The sequence below is a fragment of the Cotesia typhae genome, unplaced genomic scaffold (genome assembly GCF_013202065.1).
Source record: "Cotesia typhae breed Kobodo isofemale line unplaced genomic scaffold, CoteBio_Ctyphae contig_5, whole genome shotgun sequence".
Lineage (NCBI taxonomy): Eukaryota > Metazoa > Arthropoda > Insecta > Hymenoptera > Braconidae > Cotesia > Cotesia typhae.
The window spans coordinates 7,275,072-7,284,700 of NW_027423757.1; the positions used below are offsets into that span (position 1 = coordinate 7,275,072).

The window sequence follows — 9,629 nt, forward strand, 5'->3', positions numbered from 1 at the left end:
GCAAAATTTGGGAAATTTAGTCATCAGATTAAGTACAGGCATCGGATTTCTAATGAAGTCTAAAATTAAACCAAAATTTAAATTAATAAAAATAAAGAAACTTTAAAACAGTTGTCTAAATGTAATTTCTGAAAATTTTCGCTATTTTTTCTACTTTCATAATTTTCTTTTTAAGAAACAACAAACTGTATTAATCATTCAACAAAATCTTTAAAATCCTCCGTGAAATTCTTGGGGAAAATCGAAGTAAATCACTGAGATAATCTTTCAAGACCCATAGACCACACATCCATCTTATCTTGAAAATCGTTGAAACACCCTCTTTGGAACTTGAATTTTGTTTAAAATTAATCTAGGTTTACTATGTACTTCATTTTATTTTTTCCTCAAAAAACATATATTTTAAACATTAACTATTAACGCGCTCATAAGTGGAATTATCTGTAAATTCCAAAATATCTGACAAATATTATCTCAATCCCGAAAATCAAAATCCCGAACGCAGCAAGAAACCCAAAAAAAATAATAATTAAAAATCAAATTGGTCATACTTTTGATTCTTATCAGTAAACATGAAACTTTCTTTCTTATAGATCTTTTAGCATATCGACGTTGCGCTTTGAGATTAGAGATTTCCAAATATTTTTTCAAGTTCATTCACTCTTTTTATCTTCTCCAGCCCCTAAGATTAAAATAAGTTCAAAATTGTTAAAAATAGTCTATCCTTCAACGTTATAAATTTCTTTTTAGCCCCATTAGCTAATGCAACCTTAGACAGAACACTAAAATATATAGCAAAGACAAATGTAGACAAAATTATCCTTGAAAAAGACTGGGAAGGTCGAGGGTTGCAAAATCATGCGTGCGTGTCGATGGTTAACGTGTGCATCCGTACAATGTAAAGCGAACACGTATAATACATATTCATTATCATAAACCGAATCCGTTTCAAATATTCTTATCACTTCCATCTCATTAATTAACAGTTGTTATCAAATTCTGGCATTTTATTTTATTAGTTGCTAAACTGGTAAACTAATCTCACCAGCCATCGTGCGTCGCGTATCTCGATATTTTCAGCGAAAATAAAAAGCTAGAGTGAAAAAAATGTGGGTCACTCTGGAAAAAAACTATTGGATCTAAGTAAAAAAAATCACTGAATTTTTCATCCTCTATTGTCCGAGAATGCCCATTAAATCTATCGGATGTTGAACACGTGTGTCTGCAAGCATATGGTCTTGATTCTTGAGTGGAGAAAATCCCACTGTATAATGTATGCCGGGTCGGGTGTATGTAGATGCTGGTATGCATGCATACGGGTCTCTCCTATGTTCTACTCGGAATGTAGACCCGAGTTAAGTGAAGCTGCCTGGAGTTGTATCATGTCGGAATGGTGAAGACACCCCACGATCGCACTGCTGTACACTGGATTTAAAACAGATTTGCAGTAAGTGGATCCTAATCCTGAAAATCAATAGCCAACATGCATAATCTACTGTTCGACCAATGAACTACTAAATTTTTGTATGATTTTCCTCAAATTTTATACTTTTTCTTTTGAATCTCTCATGGGTGATGCAAGAAATTTTTCCTTGAATTTTATACTATATTCATTTATTGAGAAAATATTGAATGATTTCTTTGAGGAATTTTTTAATCTGTGTACCAGCAAATTAAGAAAAAACTTCATGATTTTCTTGTCAAATTTAAGAAATTTTCTGCACAGAAAAAAAATTCTTGGCTCAAGGGTACATTTTCTTGACTCAAGAAAAAAAAATAAAACTTTCTCGAATGAAATCAAATTTTCTTGGGTCAAGAAATTTTTTTCTCGTTTTAAATTAACTTTGGTCTTCCTAAAAATTTTCTTGGAGGAAGATGAACAAATTTTGGATCAGTAATCCTAATATTAAGCACTGTTCTTACTTGATTTTCTCGATTAAAGTTTGATTTGAGTTTGATTCGCTCCTATTAAGAGAAACTTTACTATTTAAATTGCACTTATAAGGTAAATAGAAACTTGAAAATCAAATTTATCATTATTAAATAAAATATTTTATTTGTTTAGAAAAAATTAATAAAACTGCAATACCAGGGAATGACTCTTAAGATTAAGTAAAGTCAACAGTCATTGATACTATATAAGGGGAGAAGTTATAATTTTATTTTTTTTATTATATCAAAATTTAATACAGTTGAATTTTTATTTTCACAATAAGTTAATCAGTCTTTTTTATTGTCAAATTCGTACGTTTTGATCACTATCGATGTTCTCTCGGTTAAATTGAGCCAAAAAACTTCGGCTTAACAGTGATTTATTCGAATAAATCTTGTTCAGTTCAGATCCCCTCTCATTTTCCGTATCATCAATTCAGCCATAAAATACGAATGAAATAGAAATAAATACTCGAGGAATAAATAGTAGGGAGATAACAAGCAAAGTCGCTGAGAGTGAGAATGCTCCCAAGGTCTTTCCCAATGAACGTAACTAAAGTGAAAGTCACGTGGCGGCCGCCTCAACAGTTTTTCATCAAATACCAATTCAGTATCATAAACAATGTTCCTCTGGTAAACCAGAGGTTCACTAGCTCTCTAGTATCGACCCATATTCGTGACCCAGTGACGAAAAATATTTTCCCTTTATTTTTCTGTACACACTCAGTAATTATTTGTGAATAGGGATTTCCATTCAATAGCAGTCTTACTCTGAAAGTTTACCAAGTGCCTCGTTTCTTGTGCTCCAATAAATAGATTTGTACTGTTTATTGCGACTGTTCTATATCCATATTCATTTAATATTATTATCAATATCTATGACTTGGCAAGTGAGTAAGAAGTCATTTTATAATCGTTTAATGTTTTTCAATAATTTATTTAATAAAAAAATAAGAAACAGCTTAAAATACTCCAAATAATAATTTAATAAAAATTTTTTTAAGAATTAAATTAAAAAAATATATTAAAAATTTAAGTTGTCATTTTAATAATTTTTTACAAGGACAAATTTTTTTTTTTTTTTATTTTAAGTATTGTTTGTTAACAAAAATTAAAATTTTTATTATTTTCAAAGACAAAAAATTGGAAAAATTTTAATTTTTTTTCCAATAAATTATTTGAGAAAAAAAAATATTGATTTGTACAAATTAAATGCCATTAATAGTGCGAATCAAAGAAAAAACGTTTTCATTCATATTCACTTGATAGAAAATATAGAGTATGTACATGAATGAAAAATTGTGTGAAAAAATTTTTAAAATATTTTTATCCAATAATTTTCTCTTGGAAAAAATTTAAAAATTGAATGAAATCAATTAATATAAAAAGTATGATATATTTTAAAAATAAAACATAAAATAGAGTAATATAATGATGAAATAATACAATAGACACTAAGGAATATTATTATTATTGTAAGTAGAGTAAACTGCGCAACTACAGGATTTAACGACTTGTCAGGAGTGCGCTCGCGCATCTTGGATTTCCCGGGGAATCGGGACTTTCCGGGCTACAAAACGGCTTTTTCATCATCATTCGCCATAACGCAACCTTACTGCCTGGGTGTCCAACAGTAACGGCAACAGGTGAGAAACATTGACATACTCGGTTATTCGAGTATATTTTTTATTCGATAAAAAGTTTCTCATTTAAAACTTGCTTTTATCACTTGCCGCTCGGTACAAATAACTTTATTCGATAGTCTATAAATTGTTTAGCTATTTTTTATTTTTATCGTCTCTTGCTATACGTGTGACAATATCATTTACTTTTTTTTTCGTTTCAGTTTTACAGAAATTACCGTCAAGTAAACATGAGCGTCGAGGATGTTATCAATTATAAGCGGAGCGACGATGAAGATTTTTACGCCCTTCTTGGGTGTGACGAGTCTGCGACGGTAATTCAATTTAATTTAATTGTTAATAATTGAATGCAAATTTTTTTAATTAAGTTATTTCATTAAAAGTGTTTTAATTTTATTAAAAAAAAAATTATTTTAAATATTTTTAATATTTAAACAAAATTAAAAAAAATTAAAATTAATGAATTCTGTTTTAATTAATTTATTTTTAAGGTCGAACAAATAACAGCTGAGTATAAAGTACTTGCACTTCAGTACCATCCAGATAAGAACGAGGGCAACAAGGAAGCTGAGGAAAAGTTTCAGCAGCTCAAGGTAAAAATTTATTATTGTTGTCGGTGTTATTAATTATTATTATTATAATTATAATGTACCGACCATCAACTTTATTTAAATATAATATTTTTAAGTGTAACTGTGCAACTATACATGTCAGCTATAAATGTATTTGTTTTGTGTTTTATGTTTTGTGAGTAAATACATGACTGATGAAATATAACGAATAAATAGTTGATTACATGATATTTATCTTCTGCGCATATCTGCCAAATGATCAATAATTTAATATAATTTTTATTCAGAATGCCAAAGAGATACTTTGCGACCAAGAGAAAAGAAGCAACTACGATAAATGGCGACACAGCGGAGTCCAGGTCAGCTATAAGCAGTGGGTTGGGATGAAAGAGCATGTTCACCAGGTATTTTATACTTTATATTAAATTTAATTTAATGATACTCTAAACGGGAGTGTAAATATGAGAACGGGTAATTTTACTTTATGTAATAAACTTTTAATTGATTGAACTTTATTAAATTTTTATTTATTTTTTTTTTTTTATATTTATATCAACACAGCAAAGTAGTTGATGTTTGGAAATTTTATATTATAAATTTAAAAATATGATAATTTTTTTAATTAAAAAAAATTTTTTTTGTAATTTCTACTTTTTAATATTTTTTTTTATCTTGAATAATTTATAAAAAAAAGATTCTTTTGTAATTAATTTTTTATCAAAAATAATTTACATTGAAATTTTTTTAACAAGTTACATTAAAAAAAAATTTTATTTTTAATTTGTCCTTTTTTGGATTTATAGAAAAAATAACACCTATGAATTCGTTATTTTAAATAATAAAATACTAATTTATCTAACAGTGAATTTTATAAAAAGCCATTAATTATTTTTTTTACTGAATGCATTAAAAATAAAAATTTTTACAATTTATAATCATAATTTATTTAGCAAAAACTTATTATAATTACTCTAAAATAATTTACCCCAAGTTTGTTAACTTATAAGTTAAAAGTTATTTAATAACAAGAAAGGAATGCATAAATTTACCTACTTATTTAAATCAGTTTAATTCCCTTGGATATAAAACACAAGTCAGTGTAAGGAAATTTGATTTTCCTCGTGAATTCTTAGATCATAGTTTTCATTTCTGCGTTATGTAATTCCTGATAAATAATGCGAGTTATTTTTAACCATCATTAGAAAAGTTTATCCAGCTTATACAACTATGGAGCTCGGAGTTTATACAAGACGCGCTTAAAAGTTCTTTTAATATTTAAAAATAATACTCGGTTTTTAAATTTCATCACGTGACATTTTACTTTGTTATTGCACGTCAATTTTCTCGCCTTCTCTAACTCTGTTATTTTAAAAGCTTTCTAGTCCTTACTCGTTCACCCAATTGCATTATTTTTCAGTGAATTTTAAACAGGTCATTAAAATTAAATTCATAAATTTTCAAACAATATTTTATTTTTTTTAAATGTATTTAAATAATTAAATTATAAGAAATTTTAATCAATCATAAAAAAAATTAATTTGTTGATGTTTTTTATAATTTATAATTGAATAAAAATTCGAGTGAAAAAATTTTTTAAGCGAAGCTTAAAATTAAATTTCAATGTAATTTAATCCGGACAATCAATTAATCTGTTTAGTCAATGCACTGGAGCACACCAAAGACGAAAGACCGAATGCTGCCCGACGGAAGCGGCGCCGGCGGATCTCCAGGACACGTAAGAGGACAGCCAGCGAACGCACACAGACGGGCCTCCGAAGGGGGTGCTAATATTCACTACGGGGCTCGTCGCGATCTCAACTGGGACTCCCAGGCGTCCAGCGAAGTTGTTAACAAGTTCCGTAACTACGAGATTTAAAGAGATAGCGGCTAAAACTACAGCAACAACAACAGCAACTACAAACAAGACAACAACTATAACTATACACAGGGGAGTAACAAGTAAAGGCGAGCGATTTAATTGTTTCCCACATCAGACCTAAACATCGTGATATATTGATATATACATACATTATTGATAAAATTTATTGATGACTAAAATACTGATGACAACTCTTATATTCATTAAGATGATTGACGTAATTGTTCTAAAGCCGTTTACGATGCTCTGGACCATCGTTACTTATTTAAATTAATTAATATATTATTAACCTTAAGGTTTTACACAATCGCCTTGTACACATACACATGGACTATATAGAAAACAAATAACATTTTATTGAAGATAAATTTTATTGGTGCTGCAATTTTTAACAATCAAGTGAAAAAATCGGTTCTTAAATGGATACAAATTTATATTTTTTGTGTAATTTATACATTTTATGGAATTAATTCCGTGAAATGTAAAGGCGTTACGAGAAAGTAAAAGCGCGCGCTACTTGAATTTTGTTTTTTAATAAAATCAGATATAACTTAAAAAAATTTTACTTCAATTCTCAAGGAATTTCTGGAAATTACTGTTAAAATTAAGTAAAGAACTTTCATTACTTTTGTGAAGTGTGACAAGACGTTTCAAAAAAGTAAAAGCGCGCACTATTTGAATTTTTTTTGCACTAAAATTAAATGTATCTTGAAAATTTTTTCAAGATTTATTATTATTAAAAATTTTGACCTTCAAATTTATTTCATGATTATAAAATACTTATTACCAATTTTTAATTAATTGATTGTTTTTTTGCAATACTAAAAAAAACATATAAGAATAATATGACAGTGAAAATACTAGGCGTACAATTTTAAAATATGTCAATAGAAAAAAATTGAGAAATTAAATATCGAAGTATTTTTGAAATTTTTATTTTCAATATAAAATATACATTAAACTATTTAATCGAGAAATTGCTATAAAATATTATTGGACGTCTGTTACTTTCAGTATCATATAAAAACACAATAAAATCAATTATATATATATATATATATATATATAAATAAAGAAGCGTAAATTCTCGGGTAAAGTAATCAGGTCCTTTGATAGACCCCCGGCGGAGTTCAAAGGATCAATAAAATGAATTTAATCAACGTTTGTTAGGACACGATGTCTATTAGCGATATATTCTATTGAGAGTTTTATCTGAGAGTTGCGTATATATTAATATAAACAAAATATATTATATGTAATGTGAACTGGTGAAAATTAAGCGGTAATAATAATAATAATAATAATAATAATAATGAAAAATGACGTTACATTGTATTTATGGATACTCGCGATATAAATCGAGTTCGAGTCTTGTTACGCGACAGTTTAAATACTCGCGCAATAATACCAGAGTTTATTAATTGTATAACAAATTACGAGATATATAATGCTAGATTATTTATTGTTTCAAGTAATGTTAAATGTGTCCGTTTAGTTTTTTCAATCCGACGTCGTCAATTTAATCATCATCTTTCATCTTTTATTATTTTTATTTTTTCCTTCACAGCGACTGCATGACCTCGTATTTCTTCTCAAGAGATTGACAGAATGGGCTTTAAAAAAATTCTTGCCTTCGACCTAACATAAACGGTTATTTTTTTACTTTACTTCATAATAATCATAACAATATTAATGTACTTTTTATTTTATTCTAGTTATTTAATTTAACGTTCAATTTGCTGTTAATTGTTTGATAGTTTATTAATTAAAAGTAAATTACCGATGAAGGATAATTAATTAAAAAAAAAAAACATATATATTTTTCAATGATATCAATTACTCTTAATCTTGCCAACCGGAAAATAAAATTTTTTTTTTTTTAATTAATGAATTAGCTACCGATTGATTGAATACCGGACTTTGTAGTATCGAGATTCAAATGATTTAAAGCTTGAACCAGTTTCAAAAGTTTTACGCTCTTTTTGATCAGATTCAAGTATATTTTGCGAGATGTGAATTTCAAAGAATTAAATAAAATCTGTATATATACAACTCTATTTATATTTATATTTATATTTATCTAAAATGTATGAGTTAGCTGTCTATTGAAGCAAATCCTTTTATCAAATTGAAGATTATTTATATACTCGAGCATGGTAATATTCATATACACAGACTTTTTTCTTCTATATATGTATATTTACGTGGATATACACGTCTATTAAAAGACAATTGTTTAGTTTATCCAATAAAAAGTATGAGATGTATACGGAACCATCAACTATGATATAAAGGACTTTATTCACGATCATGAATTACTTATATTACGGCTCGTCATGTCTTTCACTACATTATAATGCGATCAATATTCGTGATCAAATTATTATACATTGTTCGTTGTAAAGGTATATACATACTATATTATAATATGATGAAAACATTTTATTCCCATCAACAGGAAATAATGTTACGATATGATATTGAAAACGTAATCTTGTAATTAAATACTCATGGATTTTGTTTTTCTTCAATCGAACTTAATCTTAAACTGGTTACTTTGTGAGTGAGGAATTTTTTTGAAAAAAAAAAATTTTTCTTCTTTAATTAATATTTTTTTTTAAATAAATCGAGCAATTAAAAAAAATTTTCAATTTTTGACTGCATATTTTTAATAAAAAATGTATTAATTTTTTGTTTTTAATATTATTAAATTTATCAAAAATTTTGACTTTATGCAAGATTATATTAAATGAAAAATCAAAAATTTAAAAGACAAATTGGCGGTCGTTCCTCACAAAGTAACCATGATAAAGTTTATTTATTACCTCGTATTTTGAATACTTAAAGCGGGTTTGGAGTTCAAAAGTCCTACACAAAATAAAAATACATATCTTTAATTAATTTAACTATTTATAATTGTATTTACATTAATATGCGTTAGATTACAAATTTTTTGAGAAATTTAAGCTTTTTATTTCAAGTACAAAAAAAAAAAAAAATAAATAAATACTACAGAGTCTATCAATCCCTCCAAATATATATTTCATCTTCTACCTATATATATATATATATATATATATAAATGTATTTTTCTAGAAAAATGACAACAATATATAATACTTACATGATACATATATGAAAAAAATAAATAAATAAATAAACACAAGGCACACATGATAAGAGATATTGCTAAGCCGGAAAATGAAAGTGGCTACAAAAAGTTAATGCAAGAAAGTGAGAGATAACCTTGAAGATAATGAAACGAGAAAAATTGAGCGGATTATTGAATCAAATAATAATAAAAATAATAATGATGAAAAAAGTAATCACAATAAAAAGAGCAGAAGGAAAAGAATAAATTAATTTTTTTCCATCGGATTTCCCCTATACCGTCTCTATCATTTGTCAGAGAACAAATCCCTCGTTAAGCGGCGGAATAATGATTAGAAAAAAAGTGTAAGAGGAAGAAGGGATGGAGTTACCACCGTTGAGCAATTATCGACAGTTAAACCGATTATTACCGGGGGTAAATTAAAAATATTTTAATCAAATAATTTTCTCATCTTATCATTTTTTATTTTAATAGTAAAACTTAACTATTAA

At 27.1% G+C, this 9,629-nt stretch overlaps 1 protein-coding gene across 2 annotated transcripts in view; it reads left to right on the forward strand.

The window, feature by feature from the left end:
- Jdp (DnaJ domain-containing protein) overlaps positions 1-9,629 on the forward strand; it is a 56,173-nt gene extending 46,544 nt beyond the window's left edge. The window contains exons 1-6 of one of the 2 annotated variants that reach the window (XM_074247715.1): positions 2,549-2,822; positions 3,416-3,578; positions 3,779-3,889; positions 4,067-4,168; positions 4,435-4,551; positions 5,805-9,629. In XM_074247715.1, the coding sequence (XP_074103816.1) occupies positions 3,806-3,889; positions 4,067-4,168; positions 4,435-4,551; positions 5,805-6,023 (522 nt within the window). In that variant the 5' untranslated portion in view covers positions 2,549-2,822; positions 3,416-3,578; positions 3,779-3,805 and the 3' untranslated portion in view covers positions 6,024-9,629. Of the gene's footprint in view, positions 1-2,548; positions 2,823-3,415; positions 3,579-3,778; positions 3,890-4,066; positions 4,169-4,434; positions 4,552-5,804 lie in introns of those variants that run through there. The other variant, XM_074247716.1, reaches the window with a different exon arrangement.